This window comes from Bubalus bubalis, chromosome 23 (assembly GCF_019923935.1).
Source record: "Bubalus bubalis isolate 160015118507 breed Murrah chromosome 23, NDDB_SH_1, whole genome shotgun sequence".
Classification (NCBI taxonomy): Eukaryota; Metazoa; Chordata; class Mammalia; order Artiodactyla; family Bovidae; genus Bubalus; species Bubalus bubalis.
In genome coordinates this window covers 17,111,030-17,128,200 of record NC_059179.1, presented here as the reverse complement: position 1 = coordinate 17,128,200, position 17,171 = coordinate 17,111,030, and the positions used below count along the sequence as shown (strand labels likewise).

The 17,171-nt window shown below is 47.0% G+C and overlaps 1 protein-coding gene and 1 long non-coding RNA gene across 55 annotated transcripts in view; one reads left to right on the top strand and one right to left on the bottom strand.

Annotated features, from left to right (window-relative positions):
• The window catches only part of SORBS1 (sorbin and SH3 domain containing 1), a 231,492-nt gene that overhangs the window by 129,651 nt on the left and 84,670 nt on the right, over positions 1-17,171 (top strand). For 24 of the 50 annotated variants that reach the window (XM_044935433.2, XM_044935431.2, XM_044935428.2 and 21 more), the window contains 5 exons: positions 4,418-4,444; positions 4,562-4,674; positions 9,162-9,929; positions 10,492-10,854; positions 15,156-15,300. In XM_044935433.2, the coding sequence (XP_044791368.2) occupies positions 4,418-4,444; positions 4,562-4,674; positions 9,162-9,929; positions 10,492-10,854; positions 15,156-15,300 (1,416 nt within the window). The remainder of the gene's footprint in view (positions 1-4,417; positions 4,445-4,561; positions 4,675-9,161; positions 9,930-10,491; positions 10,855-15,155; positions 15,301-17,171) is intronic. The other 26 variants (XM_045164213.1, XM_044935473.2, XM_044935474.2 and 23 more) reach the window with 12 other exon arrangements.
• LOC123331456 lies at positions 880-10,492 on the bottom strand. Of its 5 annotated transcripts, none has more exons than XR_006548109.2 (3): positions 9,849-10,492; positions 6,623-7,745; positions 880-4,017 (listed from the first exon to the last, which is right to left on the bottom strand). It is a non-coding gene; the product is annotated as an uncharacterized LOC123331456 (long non-coding RNA). The 5 variants fall into 5 exon arrangements; XR_006548112.2 differs by lacking the exon at positions 880-4,017 and having other exon boundaries at positions 5,031-6,772; positions 7,176-7,745; XR_006548110.2 differs by lacking the exon at positions 880-4,017 and having other exon boundaries at positions 5,031-7,543; positions 7,652-7,745.

Genomic DNA, 17,171 nt, shown 5'->3' with positions numbered 1-17,171 from the left:
ACACATCCACTGCCCAAGTGGTTCACTTCACTCTGCAGTCCTTTAGCTGTGGACGCAAAAGTCCCCCAACCTCAGTCACACTGTTGGCATAGCACAGACACAGTCCTGTGAAGATGACATCCTAGGCTCTTAGAGATTAACTCCTGGAAGCCAGAGAGCAAAGGCCAGACCTCCTTTTGGAGAGGGGTAAATTCTTTACCACACAGCATTAATAAATATTAAATAAGATTTGGAACACTCTTAGACCCACTTTTAACACCTTTTCCTCTAACTCTTGGATAGGCTACTGGGAAACGCAGAACTAACTCAATGGAAAGTGTCCTGAGATCCCAAGAAGTGATCAGCCAAACAACCTTACAATAGAGCAAAATGAAATTAGCACAGAATGAGATAAAGGAAAATAAGTAAGCTGTGCCCACGGACCAGAAAAGATTGTATATCAAGAACAGATGGAGGAAAAGATAAAGCAAAATAAATTAAACTTCTCATGAAAAGGCTTGGTCTCCTCAGAGCTGCAAAGCCTACTGAGGATCCAGCTTTCTAAGCCCCTCCTCCACCTCGGAACTCTGCACCAACAATTACTGAGAGAAGTATTTTTGACAGTCTGCCTAACCAAGAGTTAATAATTGATGATCATGTATATAAAATTTCACCTGTCGCACTCAGATGCAAATGGCCCTGGGCTGCTACCAGCTTTGAAGGTTCAGAAGACTAGATACCAGATGAAGGCTGATGAAATGTCAGGAACGTAGCTTTTTAAGGAAGAAAAGAATGTTCCGTAGGGTCCTGGGAACTGCCTTTTTGGGGATGGGTATAGGGGAACAGTCTTAAAGACTTGGAATGGGAAAAAAAAAAAAAAAAGTGGGTTGATGCCTGGGGATATTATGTTCTTATGACTACTTATCAAATGACGGGAGTCACCCACTCTAATTTCTATGTCTGGGAAATTTCTTTTCCCTTATATTTTGGATTCCAATCTTACTAAGCACATCCTTAATGCCAGATACTTCCATTCAGTCCTTGTGACTCAAGAGATAGATAGGGCTTCCCTGGTGGTTCAGTGGATAAGAATCCTCCTGACAATGCAAGGGACAGGGGTTCGATCCCCCATCCAGAAAGATCCCACATGCTTTGGGGCAACTAAGCCCGTGCACCAGAACTGCTAAGCTTGTGCTCTAGAGCCTGGGGGTTGCAACCGCTGAAGCACTTGTGCCCTAAAGCCTGTACCCTGCAACAAGAGAATTCATCACAGTGAGAAGCCTGTGCACGGAAACTGGAGGGTAACCCTGCTTGCCGCAACTAGAGAAAAGTCCCCCAGTAGCAAGGAAGACCCAATGCAGCCAAAATAAAATAAGTAAATATTTAAAAGAGATAATCTCCCAATTCACATAGGAGGCTCTGTCCCTTGCTTCAGGATATGAAGTGAGCAAAGCAGGACTCAAACAAGGCTGTCTGAGTCAACAGTGATGGTCCCTTTATGATACCGAGGGGTTTGGAGAAACAGACTTACCTTGGCTTTCCCTGAGACATCTGGGTGCCTGCATCACCTGAATAGAACCAACCCAACCACACATCCATGGACAAAGTTCACATCCTTTATTGACAGCCCCTCTTCAGAATCTGTTGACATTTAATGTGTGTCAATCTAATAGATTTGGTAGAATGATGTAACAAAACCTGACTAGAAATAACCTAGAAAGGAAGAATAAGAAAGTGAAAGTGACAGATACAGGGGTGGAAGGAGAACCATTGTCGCAGCGCGTCCTCTGATGTTTGAAGGCCTTCGTGTGCAAGGAAATCTTGGGGCCAGAGATCTGGGTGGATACACCAGTGAGTGTTAACAATGGTCACTTTTAAAATGTGTCATGTCCCTGACCTCAACAACCCTGTGAGGTGTGCGAGGCAGTGAGGCTTATACTTGGCCTTGATCACACAAGCCTGTACGTTGCAGTAACATGAGTAAAAATCAAGTCTTATAAATTTCTCAGCTACGTGTTTGGGACAAGAAGACAGATACCTAGGAATTGTCCCTAAGGTAGTGGCAGAAATGTGACAGGCCATCTGCTCAAAAAATAATTCAGTTGGAACAGGTTATAAAAACTTTGCTTCAGAGGAGGAAGAAATTTGCAAAAATAACCACTTCCCCAGTATAAGGATGTTTTTGAATATACATTATTATAGCAGTGATTCTCAAAGGGAGCTCTGGGCTGTGGACCAGTGGCCTTAAGAGAACCTTGAGACCTGTTGGAAATGTAAATTCTCAAGCCTGACTTCTCATCTGAGTCACAAACTCTGGGATGGGGCCCTGTGAACCATATTTTAACAGGCACTCCTGGTTGTTCTTGATTCAGCTAGACTGCTGTACACGGATGCAGATCACCAGAAACCTTTCTCCTGCCCGGCCTTTTGTCCTGACACCCTTTGGCTTCCACCACCTCCCTGGAATGCAGGCTTTGCTTTGTGGCAGATGGTGGGACTGGTGGCTGTGGGTGGTGGGCAGAGTGCCGCACTTGATTCTAGAGACCGGAGCCGACTGCTTTGTTACTTCCTGGCTCTATGACTTTGGGCAAGTCACTTGGCCTCTCTGTTTCTTTATCCATGAAGCAGAGTGGTTACCTACCTCACAGACTTGTGTACACTGAATTAAATACTAAATATGTGTAAAAGTGGCCAACAGCATCTGACAGTTAGGTGTTCAATCAATAGCTTTTTAAAATCTCAGCTAGACATCCAGAAGACACATCTCTAATCCCTGAGGGACCCATGTTGAAGTGGGGTCGTGGGCTGTGAGAGCTGCTGTGTATTATTCCCCTCTTTATATGGGATGAGATAAGAGGTGGCAGCCAGGAGGAGGAGCCTGAAGGATTGAGTCCATGAGGGGTTGGCAAACTGGTAGTTGGGTCTAATCTGGCCTATGCTTGTTTTTGTTCAGCTGGTAAACCTGGAAAGGGGTGTGTGTGTATTTTTATTTTTTGGCTTGCCTTTAATTAGACTGAACTCTTGCGATTTTAAAAGTGGAATCAATCAGAAGGCAAGGGTATTGGGAAGTAATTTTCCAATACTTATAAACTCAAATTCTTCTTTGGAGTCAAGCAGGCTTTTGTTTACTGTTCACAGGGTTACTTCTGAGTTGCAAAAAAAAAAAAAAAAAAAAATTCCCTATTCAAACCGGGCTGCCACAATTGGACAGAAAGCACAAGGATGTTTTTTCTTTGCATCTGGGTTTTTATATTTTTAGGGGTTAAAGAAAAATCAAAGAATGTGCTATGTGAAAATTATTTGAAATTCAAATTCCAGCTTCCATAAATGAAGGTTTATTGGAACACAGCCACCCCATTCACTTGATATTGTCTGTGGCTGCTTTTGTACTACAGCAGCAGGGTTGAGTAGTTGTGACTGAGCCCATGTGGCCATCAAAGCCTAAAGTATTTGCTAACTGGCCCTTGATAGAAAAGGTTTGCTGACCCCTGGGCTACATAGAAGATAGAGAATAGACACAAGAGATGATGCAGAAGATGGAGATAAATAACACACATTGCTGAGCTCTGCCAGGCACTGTGCTAAGCACTTCTCATGCTTATATCATTTAATTCTTAAAACAGCACAAGTATATCATTATCCCCATTTTTCAGGTGGGAAAACTGAGGCTTATAACTTGCTCAGGGCCATAGAACCTATAGGCAGACGAGCCAGGATTTGAATTGAGGTCCAGTTGCCTTCCCAGCCAAGCTTGGAACCACTGTGCTCTCCAGTCTTGTGGTGTTAAGTGGGTCAGGTTAGAAGAGACTTAGGGTCTCTGAGCTGTGCCGGGCGATAGATGGAGGGCAGGTTGGTAGCTGGCTGACGGGAGACAGGGGTGCCTTGTAGTCTGATGAAAACTCAGGATGATGAGATTTTGAAATGTTTATGGGGTTCGTTTAATGGAAAGAAGAAAGGCAGGCAGGGAGAGAAAAGCCCTTATCACAGCAGATCCCTCTGGGCTTAAATCACGTTCTCCCCATCCCGTAGCGCCAGCAGCTGTGGAAAAAGTGCTCATGAGCCCAGCCTGCTAATGAGGGGAGGTCATTCTGAGCCCACATCAGGCTTAAAAACAGGGGAACGTAAGTCAGCGAGTCAGGACTGGACAGGAGAGTTCTGTGGCCTTTTTGTCTGTAAAGTAAGAATGTCAAGAACAATTGTTTCTTCATTACTGTGAATGTGAGCCTTGTGTTTTCAAAGGTCAGCGCCTGTGAGCACATCATGGTTTAGAGTGGGTTCCTATGGTAATTAGGCCATCGTGACTGAGGGCATTTTGTGTCAGGCAACGGGGCGCTGGATTTTCGTCTTTCTGAGCACGGCGTGCTTGTTTCCTGCAAACGTAACCATTTCTGTTTTCCCTCTTTTCTGCCTGTTTGCCTCCTTTCTGCGCCACACGTAGTTCTGGAGTCAGAGAATTCCTCAGCAGGTATGGTTTCTCTTGTATCTGTTCTATCCCTGCCTTCCACCAGGAACCCTTCAATCAGAGGGACCCAAGGAATGTTCCTGAGAGTGAAGGGTTCTTTTTTTTTTTCTCATCCCTCAGATGAGTGGAGGCTTTCTTCCAATGCTGATGCCAATGGAAATGCCCAGCCCTCTTCACTCGCTGCCAAGGGCTACCGAAGTGTGCATCCCAGCCTTCCCTCCAGCAAGCCCCAGGTAGGCGTGTGCTCAAGGGTGGGGTGGGGACCACTCTTGAGCCGGATAGCTTACACTTGTGCCTGCCTGCTCACTCAGCTGGATGATGGACTGAGTTTGAGTCGCACTTTTGGTCAACTCTGGGAAAGCCCCAGGGGGAGCAGAGTTAGACAGGAGTTGGGGTCAAGGAAAACAGAAGCATGGGGTGAGGCTGGTCTGTACCGAGCATCAGAAATATCAGCCCAGTGTTTCCTAGGTTTGAAACGTGTGTGGAAATGATCTGAAAGAGGGAAATCCAAGCCAGAAAAAAGGTCTGAGTATAATATTCAAAAAGAGAGTTCACTCTTGTGTTTAGTCCATTACTTTGCTAGAGTTGGAACTGTGAGAGTTCCAGCAGCTCTGTCCTTACGGCTTTTAGATTAGGGAGCTGTGGCCAGTGCTTAATCTCGCAACCTAGAAGCAGCAGACGGAAGTTCAAATGGCTTTAAACTGCCTACCACTACCTTACAAAAGAAAATCCCCCCACATGGTACACATGGGAGGAGGAATAATTTTGCTGAAGTTTTTCTCCCAAGTTGTTTTCCTGATCTTTCTTACTTCCCCTCCCTGTTGCTACTTTGCCAGCTTGACGAAAGGAATAGACCCTGTTGTAATTCAGGCAATCCGTAAAGAGTGTTTTTACATAGCGGAGTAACAGCCATCGAACGGAGCAATCCATTCTTTTAAAAAGAGCTGTGCTGCTCAAAAACAGCAGAAATGTGTTCCTTACGCAGTCCGCCTCCCCACGCCTGCCTTATGTGCATGTGCTCCCAGAACTCCCCAGGAACCCAAGGAATCCACATGCCTTCCTACTTCCCACCCTGCTTTTCCAATGATTCTCTGGGTTCTGCTCGTGGGGACATAAAATTGCGCTTGTCCCTGGAATGAAATTGAGTTGGAGATGATGCCTTCCCTCCCCTCTGCAGAACCCCGTCTCCACAGGCTTAAAGGAGGTTGCTGAATTGTGTGCAACCCTGCTCCCTGATCAAAGTGCCCCCTATACCCCCACCCCTGGTGCAGGGCCACTGATGAGAGCCAGGAGCTGCAAATGGGCCTGGCCTCCTGAAGGCCTCGTTAGACTCGGGACGTGGGAGGTCCCTTGTCCAGTAAATGATGTGCCATCATTTCTAAGCCCTTTCCCAGCATCTAAGTCTGCTGCTGGTGGTGGGCACAGTTCCTTCTCAGCACTCTCCAGGTTGGATACAGTTGGCTCTGTACCCGGGGTAGGAGATAGTGCTGATTAATCCCGGGCTCATGTAGAAGCACAGCCTCTTCCATTATCAGTGACTTAGCCCGAAGGGTAGCTCACTAAGTCCTTTTGGCTTCTAAAACGGTTCTTCTCAAGAGAGGACTTTAAGAGCATGTCAAGTGAACAAAAATCCCCTTTAAATACTCTTACTGATGGCAACTTTGTTGCGCATTTGTTGAATTCAGATCACTGTGTGAAACATTGCCCTCAGGGAGTTTGTGAGGGTGAGCCTCGTAGCAAGGATGACCATTCTGTAACAGCGCCTATGGATTGTGTATACATCTTCTCATCCCTTACTGTCTGAGAAGTTTCTTTGTACTGGGGTGTCTGAAACGATACCTGGCAGGTTGCTGAGATAAGAGGTTTTCTGTATGTTCAGTGTAAAATTGACCATCCAGCTTTCAAGAGCCTTTAGGTCATAGATTTGTTTTCTGAATGCAAAAATGACTTCTTGTTTCCATAGCCATGGCCAGAGCTAATAGAATACGCTGACTTAGATGGAGCTTGGGTAGTTGGGCTGCTGACTGCCCTGGCTTGGTTTCAGACGAAGACAGCTCCCAGACCCCTGCGGGCCTAGCATCTCCTCCTAAGGAGGAGTCCAGGGACTCATGGGCCAGAAGGGAATCCCGTGTCCTGCTGCTCCCACCTCTGCCTTTCCTCCCACTGCCCTGCAAGCCTTACCCCCGGGAACTGGCAACCAGGGCTTTCCCATCTCTGACAGCGTCATTGTAGTGGGCCCCAGTGGAGCAGGGACTGTAGTTTCTGAAACTGTATACACTGGGATCATGGCAGATTCTTCAAGCAGCCTCGTGTTTTTCACCGTCCCATCTTCTAAAGAGATAAATGGAATTTCATTAGTAGATACCTGGGGAGAAGTGCCAACTGCCTAGGTGGTTCCCACCATGTTTACAATAAAAAAGAAAGTAGTTCCTTCCATGTAAAGTGACTGTGCCTACCCTCCTCCTTCTCGGAGCTAAAAGGAGCCCCAGGACAGGAGGGTCTTGGCTCTAAGCGTGTTTGTCAGCACTCTGGGGAAGCGTCCTCTCCACAGGGTCAGGGCCCTGGGAAGCTTCAGGCCTGATGTAATTCAGCCCTGGCCCCTTATATGGCCACAGCCACATTAAGTTAAAAACTCACTGAAACCAATTGCTATCTTTGGACCAGAAGGAATCGCATGGGGGACACTTCAGCTCAAAATAATTCTGAACCTCACTCAAAATTGCCTTTTACTGACCTGCCTGACCACCACCATCAGCTCGCCTCAGCACATGCTCGCTCAAGTGTTTTGTTTCTAGAGAGCATTGTTTTAGTCCAACAGCACACCCCAACTTCCAGCCTAAGTTCACCAAGAGAGTGTACACCTGGAAGGTTCTGCTCCTGCCTGTGGCTGAAGATATATTTTGTATTTTTGATTGGTGGATATATGGCCACATTCGACAGGCATGGTCCTGGGCTCCCTGTGGAAAGGATAGGCATCAAGTTAACCTCGTTAACCTAAGGGGTAGACTGTTTACTGCCTCTCGGTTGATCGTATAGTCCAGACCCGTACTTTATTTCACTTATTCACCCTCACTGACATCCGTTCCCCTTGCTGCCTGCACTCTGCAAAAAAAATAAAAAGGAAATACAAAATAACCCCCAAATAGACCACACCCTTGCACCCTCCCAGTTTAGGGTTATCATCCATTTACCATCCAAACTCTGCCTCACCTGTGCAGTTTAGTGGAAGGTTCTGGTTTTCTTCTCATAGTGGGTGATCTTTAAAGATAGGGGCCAGTGGAGAAAGTCTGGGTGTCTTAAGTTGCTGTAAGAAAATAACAGACAGGTGATTCGATCAGCAGACATTTATTTGTCACATATCTGGAGGCTGGGAAGTCCAAGATCAAGGTGCTTGTCCGTTAGGTTTCTGGTTAGAGCTCTCTTCCTGAAGTGCAGACGGCCACCTTCTCCCTGATAGAAAGAGAGGGCTCTGGTCTCTCTGGCTCATCTTATAAGGATGCCCAATCCCATCATGGGGTCTCACCCTCATGACATCATCTAACCCTCATTACCACCCACAGGTCCCACCTCCAAATGCCATCCCTTGGGGTTTGGGAATCAACTTTGGAATTTTGCAGGGACACACATCCAGGAAATAAACTTTCCTTATGGTCTAATTCCCAGTTGAACCACAGATTCATAGATGGCTCTTCTTGACATGATGATCATCTGGAGATTTATCCCTTTCCCCGACCCTCTGCCCCACTGAGCCCCAAGGGGGAGCTAGGGGCTGTGTTGAGAGAGAGGAAATGAGATGAGGGCTGCAGTTTTCTAGCTCTGAGCCTGGAACTAGAGCTTTGCACAGAAACCATGAGCCTGAGCCTGTTCACCCTTTTCTAGGATTGTCTGTGCCTCGTGGCCGGATGAGGATGGGGAATGAGCTGAGATCAGGTAAACCAGGCACCGTCAGATGCCAATCCAACCAGTCAGTCAGTTGCTTCATGGCCTGGCCCCTTTGTTCTGGGTGCATCAAAAAAAGGAGACCACATGCTTTTAATCTCATGACTGTCTTCCTTCTAATAAGTGGTTCCATCAGATTGTTTCCTAGGAGACAAGAGCACTCATGGATTCTAAGTCCTTAGCAGTCTCTTCTTGGTAGGCTTTAACTTGTTTTGCCTGTGGGATTGAGTGCTGAATCTTAGGGACTCAATTGAGACGTTTGCCTCTGGTGAACACAGCTCTGAATGATTCTTCCGGTCCTACATTTCCTAAGGGAAAAGAATGAAACACGCTCAAGAATTTGAGGGAACTCAAATCTTGGAAGCCAAAGGCATGGAGTGGAAAGTCTTTGAGGAAAGGATATGGGAGAAGGCTGGGAGCTCTTAGGCTTCTTCCACTGGTGCTTAGCCTTTGGGCGCCCTTGTTGGGTCAGGAGGTCTCAGGGGGTGCAGGTCAGTACAGAACTAGTGTCAGACTGACTTAGCACCTGGGCTGAGCTCAGCATCGTGTGATGTAGAGGGGCGTCAGCCTGCCTCTTCAGGTGAGTATGATCTGGTTCTTGACTTTATCCTGAGGAGAAATGAACAAGCCAGGAGGAGTCTAAGCTGAGGGTTTGCTTACAGTCATGTCAGGAATTGTTTTTTCTTCAGATCATGTTGTGCTGCTGTTTCTAATGGTCGTCCTTCTTCCCGTTTCCCCTCCTCTTTCTTTCTTTTTACTGTGTCCCAAAAATACTACGAAGGTCCTCTCTCCCCCACGCCCTCCTTTCCTCAAAGAGGACCGCTTTGCATGGCAGCCTCCCAGCACCCGCAGTCCCTCCAGGGACTCACTCTACCTGAGCTCACCAAAGCCTTACCTCCCACCTGGCACCCTCAGCCAGCAGAGCCCCTCACTACCCCGGCCCATCTCTTTACCCCTGGCAGCCGGATCAGCCCCCCGAGGTGTGCCATGTCCTGGGCCCCCGCTTCCAGGTTCCACATTCCCTGGCGCTTGGTCCCAACCCCAGCAGCACTGTGCAGCCGCCAGGACAGTCGATAGAGAGAATGTGAGCTCTAACCCACGTCATGAGGCAGTTGGGAATAAAAAGGTCAGCAGCTTATATGTACCTTGTTTATCCCGTAACGTTTGCCCGGTGGCATTGGAAAACCTCTCTGGTGTTGCACGTGACCCAGCCAAAGGCACTGAAGCTGCAGGCACTCGGGCACCGGCTCCCACCATTGTCTCCCGCATAGCCGGCACAGGGACGCCACCCTCTGCTGCTCCTCCCAACCCTCCCAAGCTATCCTTTGACATCCGTAAAGATGCCGTTGGCTGCGGCCAGAGTCCTTTCCTGGGGCCTTGGCCTTCGTTCCCAGACGCAGTGAGAGCACCTGGGCTAGGCCCCCAGGTTACCTCTGATCCCGAAAACCGGAAGAAAAAAGAACCTTACCTTTTGCAGCCGTGTTATCCAGCCAAGGCAAGAATTAGGAATGTGTGTGTGTCTTCTCCACCGTCTCTTCTCAAAATTCATGTGAGCAGCTCTTTTTTGTTTTCTGGGCCACCCTACCCTCCCTCTCCTTGTTAATAATGCTGCAGCTTGATCCCAAATTCTTCTCTCTAAGCATCTCAGCACAGTCCTCTCGATCTCCCTGCCTCTTTTCCTGTAAATATGTAAGTATGCTGGAGTGTGGAATCTGTAGACTAATAACATGGTGAGATATTATATGTTTTATACATTTTGTATCAAGATGCCAGAGAAATGGTCTTCACTCCCAAGCTTTCAGGCTCTGCAAGCCATTTTGGGGGTTAAACACAGCCTGCCTGCCTGTTGTTCTCTTTCTCTCTCTGTCTCAAGTGTTAAAAGGATTCAAAAATAGATAGATGGAAAGTAAAGTTGGATGGGGTTCCCTCTGTGTCATAGAGTATCAGGAGGCCAGCTGGCTAGCGCTGACTGTCTCGTGTACTTGGAGGAAAGGGCACTGATTAAATATTTCTCAGAGTACCTCACTGCATGTCCACTCTCGACTGTTTAAATATGGAATTCCTTCTTCCCCGCGCTTCCCCTTCACGTAACGACCCCCTTGTTTCCACAGGACGCCACTTCCTCCAGCCCAGCCCCGCCTGAGGTAATAGTTGTCCCTCTCTACCGGGTTAATACCGACAGAGGGCACGAAGGCACTGACAGACCTCCAGCATCTCTGGGGACCCACGGCCCCCCGGTCCCGGCGGCTGCCCCTGCCGGCTCACCTCTGACCTTCCCGACTCTAGACGATTTCATTCCCCCTCATCTGCAGAGGCGGTCCCACCACAGCCAGCCAGCCAGCGCCCCTGGCTCCCTCCCCCCAGCTAGCCAGATTCCACCGTCCTTCTCACCGCCGCCTCCGCTGGTCCCTCCGGTTCCCGAGGGCCTCCGCAGAGTCTCGGAGCCTGACCTCACGGGAGCTGTTTCAAGTACCGTAAGCCTTGCGGGATCCCCTTTCTCCTAGCTTTCCTGAATGTCTGCTCCTGGCAGTAAGAAAACCAGCAAACCAACCCCAACCCCTTTCTCACTGAAGTACTAAGTTCTGAGAGAGACTCCGGCCGCCCTGTGTTGTGTGATGACCGGGCCGTGTTTGCTTTTCACTAGAGCATGCCTCCCCTGTGTGTTCCGTGGGCCCCCGTGGCTGTTCACCAGTCTGTCTAGACGCTGTTCCTCTCTGTCCTGTTTGGAATGCACATCTTCCTGCAGAGAAAACCACTTCCGTGGCCTTTCCTTGGACTAGCTGTGCTCTTTGAGGGGCTGGGCAGATGTAGTATGGAGAGCTGAGGAGAGCTGCAGAATTGCGTGGAAAAGCCAGCAGCAGGCACAGTGCTCACCGTTTCTCTAGCAGGGAGCAGGGAGATTCTAGGGGAGGCAGAGATTCACTCTTGTTGATTCTGCAAGCTAGCAGGCTTTCTTTTATATACAGCAATGGCAGAGACCGGGTTTTAAAAAAGGAGTTTAATTGAGAACATAGACAAGCCCCGGTACAAGTGTTAGCACTGTTTCCTCAAAAGGAAGAACATTGTTGAGGCCCCTGCATAGTGGCCACCAGGGAATTTTGAGGCAAAACAGTGCTCCAGTGGTCATGGGAAGTTAAGTAAGTGTCCTGACACTTCAGGTCCTGATCTGCGAGGGATGCGTCCCAATCGTAGTGGGAAAGCCAAGAGCTTTAGAGGAAAGACTGAGTCAAAGGACTCAGTCTGTCCTCTCCTCAGGAGCCCTGGGAACCGAGAGACTGAAAGAACCTCAGTGTGAGTCATAAAATGGGGACACATGGATCTGCTGGGGCTGTGGGTGCAGTGGGACCAAGTACAGAGAAGTTTCTCTTTCAGGGCTCAGCACAGAGAGGGTGCTCGGGAAATGTTGGCTTGGTGCTGAGGGCGTGCCCTAGCAAACGAGCCAGAGTCCCTCAAAAATAAGTATCTGGCTAGTTAACCATTCATTGAGTTCCAGTCATGTTCTAGGTATTCTGCTAAATGCTGTGGGCACAACCATGAACAGGATTTATCTGAGTGGTATGTGGGTGCTCAAGTATAGTGCTCATGGGATCCTCTGAGGTTATACTCCTAGAGTTTCTGATTGAGTAGGTCTGGGGAGGGGCTGAGGACTGAGGCTTGGTAATAGGCATTGGGGGGAATTTTGATGCTGATCTATGGACCACATTTTAAGATGTAGTGACCTAGTGGGTCATGCAATTGGCTGATGTAACTAAATGTTCCTTAAAGAAGTGTGCCTACAAAACTGGCTTCAGTGGCTCATTAAACATTAGCCAGTCATGCTGAGAGCAGGGAGTAAACATGTTTTTTGGCTTGTAAGAGAAATTACAGTGAGCTATCGGGTAAAAAGCTGAGAAGGGCTATATCCCGGGCTTGGTCCTCTGCTCAGACCTCTAGATACAATGTGATGCAGTTAAATGGGAAATGTGTCACTCACTCGTGTCCAACTCTGCGATGCTATGGACTATAGCCTGCTGGGCTCCTCCATCCATGGAATTGCCAGGCAAAAATTCTGGAGTGGGTAGCCATTCCCTTCTCCAAGGGATCTTCCCAACCCAAGGATCAAACCTGGGTCTCCCGAATTGCAGGCATTCTTTACTGTCTGAGCCACCAGGGAAACCCAATGGTTAGGTGAGGACCTGGCCAAATGTGGCCCAGGGGCTTGGATATCCTAGCTTTGAGCCTTGCCCCTCAGCTCTGTTGGAGAAAGGTGCTAGATTATTCACTGATGCACTTTCCTCACCCCAGCTCAACTTATAGATGAATTTAGAAGCCACTCTTGTTTTGGAAAGTACAAGCAGGGAATGTTTCTTTAGAGCAGCATGTAAAGCAAGTAGGCAGTGGCACCCCACTCCAGTACTCTTGCCTGGCAAATCCCATGGACGGAGGAGCCTGGTAGGCTGCAATCCATGGGGTCGCGAAGAGTCGGACACGACTGAGTGACTTCACTTTCGCTTTTCACTTTCATGCACTGGAGAAGGAAATGGCAACCCACTCCAGTGTTCTTGCCTGGAGAATCCCAGGGACGGGGGAGACTGGTGGGCTGCCATCTATGGGGTCGCACAAAGTCAGACATGACTGAAGTGACTTAGCAGTAGCAGCAGTAGCAGAGTATCATCATGAGTAGTGCTGTTGTGTATTCTACACTTTGGGCTTCCCCGGTGGCTCAGCGGTAAAAGAATTTGTCTGTAACGTAAGAGACACAGGAGATGCGGGCTTGATCCCTGGGTTGGGAAGATGCCCTGCAGGAGGGCATGGCAACCCACTCCAGTATTCTTGCCTGGGGAATCCCATGGACAGAGGAACCTAGTGGGCTACAATCCATAGGGTCACAAAGAGACAGACATGACTGAGGTGACAAAGGTGATTCTACTCTTTGTCATTTGCTTAGATCTAGATTTTCATATTGAGTTTTTTTCAGGTGTGCCAGGAAAGATTAGTTGGGCCAGTATCTTCAGTATCTCAAACTTGTCTGGTCAGCCTGGTATAGACTTCCATGGTGGACTTCCTTTGGCCTGATAACTTCTGGTTTGGCCTTGGGTACAGAGTAAGAGGTGAAAAAGGAAACTGGTCAGACTCCTGCATTGAATGAGAATTATCAAGAGAAACAGGAGCTCCTGTGGATGGTGGGCAAACCATGGGTTTATATCTGCTCCATTTGCAGTGATTGAAGAGTAAGAAGGAAGAAAATTTCATGTTAATTGATCCAAGTTCTTTTAGTCAATAGTCATTTTTGTGATGTTCCAGAAATAAGATTTATGCCAGAGTAAAATCTAGGAGATGCTTAATGTTCACATGATCCACCCAGGCACTTACACTTTAAAGAGCTGTATGCCTGATATTTTGTGTGTTTCTTGGGTGCATTGTGGCAGAGTTTTGACACCACTATGTCATTTGTCTTTATTGCATCACTTTGAACGTAAATGAGGACAAGTGTAGTTGTTTTCCCACTATGCAAAAGAAAGAAATGAGATGAGGCACTTTTGTCCAAGATCATATTTTGTCTCTTGAGTCTCGGGGAAAGGTTTTATTCACTAAATTGAGCTGCCACTCATAACTAACAGCTGTTAGAGTGCTTTCAGAAAAGGTGGGCTGACCAAGCCGATATTTTTAAGGAAGCCCCTACTGTGTGTCAGGAGCTGTCCTGGGTGCTGACACGCATATCCTGTATTTGATGGGCACGTGTTCCCTTGCTACAGAAGGTGTAGCTGGTAGATGTCTCCTGTCATTCATGGGGTGTTTACTGAGCGCCGGGGTCTGCAGGCCACTGTGCTGGGCACAGGTGGAAGATAAGGAAGGGAGGCGGGGCCCCTGTCCCACAGGTGTTTATAGAGTCCTTGGTCTCTGGTGGAGCATACTGATTGCTTTGAGCTACACTTTTTTCTGGAAGGTAACTATCAGTCTTGTTCTTCAAACCTTTTATTCTGGCTTTAGGGTCTGTAAGCTTCAAAATAGAAACTTTGCAAAATTTATAGGAGTGATAGAAGAAACTACATATCCTTACTACATTTTGAGATCTTATTTTCATATCTCTAAAAAGACTGTTATGGTTCCCATTATGCAGATTGTAATGTTAGTAGTAATAATTTTATTGGTACTTCTGGCAGACACCTCAGACTCTCAAAATCAGGATTTTCATAAGTCTTCAGAGATCTTTGTGACTCAATACTGGAGTGAAAAAATGCCACAGTAGGACTAAATAATGTCCTAGAAGTGAGTGCTGGTAGGGTTGTTCAGTGGTACAGATGAGAACAGCTTTCCAAGAGCTCCAATACTTAACTCTTCCCTGTTCTTATTAATACATCGATGGCTTCTCATCCTCACGGCGTCTCAGTGTTTCTTTACATAAGTACTAAACTTTCCTGATTTTCCCCCAATTAAACCAGCTCTCGTTCTCAAATTGCATTGTGGATTGCATGAGTTTCGCATGTTATGCTACTTTGATTTGAATTTGCTTTTTCAGTAACCGGATTGAGCCACAGTTTTGACCAGATGAAAATAATGAATGATGTTGCTGAGACTTCGAGTAACATTCACCTTCCTTCTCTCCCCTTACTAATCCCAACAAAAAGAATAAACATTCCACATTAAACTTCTAACTGGAATCAACATGTCTCACTGGTTACATTTCTTTTTATAATTAAGGTCCTTGTAAAGCTTTAAATCTCTTCTTTTTAGAAAGCCTTATCTCTCGGTTTCATGTAGTGGCACTGAGTGACAATGGTTGCTTCCTTTTCAGGACTCGAGTCCTCTATTAAATGAAGTTTCTTCATCCCACGCTGGAACTGATTCCCAGACCTTTGCATCAGTTAGCAAGCCATCATCTGCCTACCCGTCCACGACGATCGTCAATCCCACTATTGTGCTCTTGCAACACAACCGAGGTGAGGGGTCTGCGAGGGGCACCCTGCCCCCCGCTGGCCAGAATCAGCCTGGCTGTCCTGTGACGTCTGGGGCAAGGATTCTGCCATTTCCACAGAATTGTTCACAAATCCCATTCTTCCCCACGGTCACCTGCCCCAGCTCACTTACTCCAATGACCCACAAAGTAGATCGCAGCAGGGGACAGAGGCCCCCTATGGGGATGAGGCCAGGTGTCTGAATAAGTAGGTGACGTGTGTCCCAGAGCCTGGGTATTCAGTTTTCCTCAGGTGGGAGCTCCAAAAAGAGAGAAAAGACAGAAAGGACAATGTCAGCCCCTTAATTCCTGTCATGGGAATTCTAGTCAGAGCTTTGCTGGGAAAATCTTGGTGCCATCATCTCTCTTTTAAGTGCCATTCTAAATCCTGAAGTTCTGTGACATGGAATTTCTAGAAAGCAAAATTTCGAACACCAAAATTAAAAATAAAAGAAAACCTACTGGATGGGAAATTTTCTAAAATAGAAACTGGTTTTGTATCTCTGCAACAGAAGCTTTTGAACTTTCTCTTAGTGACTCATGGTCTCCATTCTCCAGAAGTCACTGTACTGGGCGCTCCCTCAGTAGTGCCCTCCGGGGACTTGGGCTTGGGGTGGTTCTTTGCCCCTTATGCTATGTGGCCCCAGACAGAGCTGCTGAGGGCTTTCCTGTTTGTTTTCTAGAGTTTCTCTGACTGCTTCTGGTTGGTTCTTCCCCTTCTCTGAAGGGGTGTCTTAGGGGAAACAAGAGTGCTTTGAGGTAATCATTGTATATATCGACCTTTCTGCTTTAAAATTCCAGAGGATGATTCTAAGTCCCATTTTTTTTTAAAAGTTTAATTTAGTTATTTGGCTGTACTGGGTCTTAGTTGCAGCATGCTGGGATCTATTTCCCTGACCAGGGAACAAACCTGGACCCCCTGCACTGGGAGCACAGAATTCTAGCCACTGGTTACCTAGGAAGTCCTGAAAGTTTTCATTTTTGAAATTCCGTGCAGGAATAAACTTTCCCTTTACAAAAGTCCTTTTCAGTGTAAAATGTAAAGTTTTAAAGCAGTTTCCTAATGTAAAAGGGGCTCTTGAGACTGAATTTCAAAACACAGTGGAGGTTTAATCATTTTATTCAGACCTCAGCTCAGTACCGAATCTTCCTTGACTCCCTGCTCACCCACTTCGTAGTTTTCCTCCCTGCCCCTCCCTCTCTGTGTTAACTTGGATGAAAATCGACTGGAGTCTATTTTTAATTGTTTTCCATATTAAATGGAGTTCTTCTGTTTCCTGTCTCTAACTTGAAAAGCAGATGAATGAAACATTTTCTCTCACTTAAAATCTCCCACTCAAATCTTAGTTATTTTAGTAATCCTGTTTTTTCATTTTGTGGGGCTCCGCTATTAATTTCCACCCATGAATCTGTGTCCTTCAGAGGATAAAGAGTCCCAGCCCCCACACTAAGCTACAGAAGAGCCCATTTTCCTCCCAGCAGTGGGATACCCCTTACTGGCAGTAGCTTTTTCTGCCCAGAAAGTGTCCGTTATGCAGGACAAAGTGAAATTTTGGTTCTCTATGAACTTCTTTATGACTCATCTTTTTAAACAAAAAACAAAAAAAAACTCACTCAAAAAGAAGCAAGCAAGTTAGTTCCCAGAAGGAAAGGCATTTTCTCTAAAGACAGGATTTATTCCCAAGGCAACTTGGTTTTTGGGAAATGCCAAGTGTAATGCCAGCTGCTTCTGATGACACCTAGTGAGACGTTTCTGGGCACAGTAGTGCCTGCAGTTCCTTTTTGTTTCTTCCCTGAACAAATAGAATCTTCTTGTTTACTCAGATGCCTTTGGTTTTTGCCTTTCTGTTTTGTCCC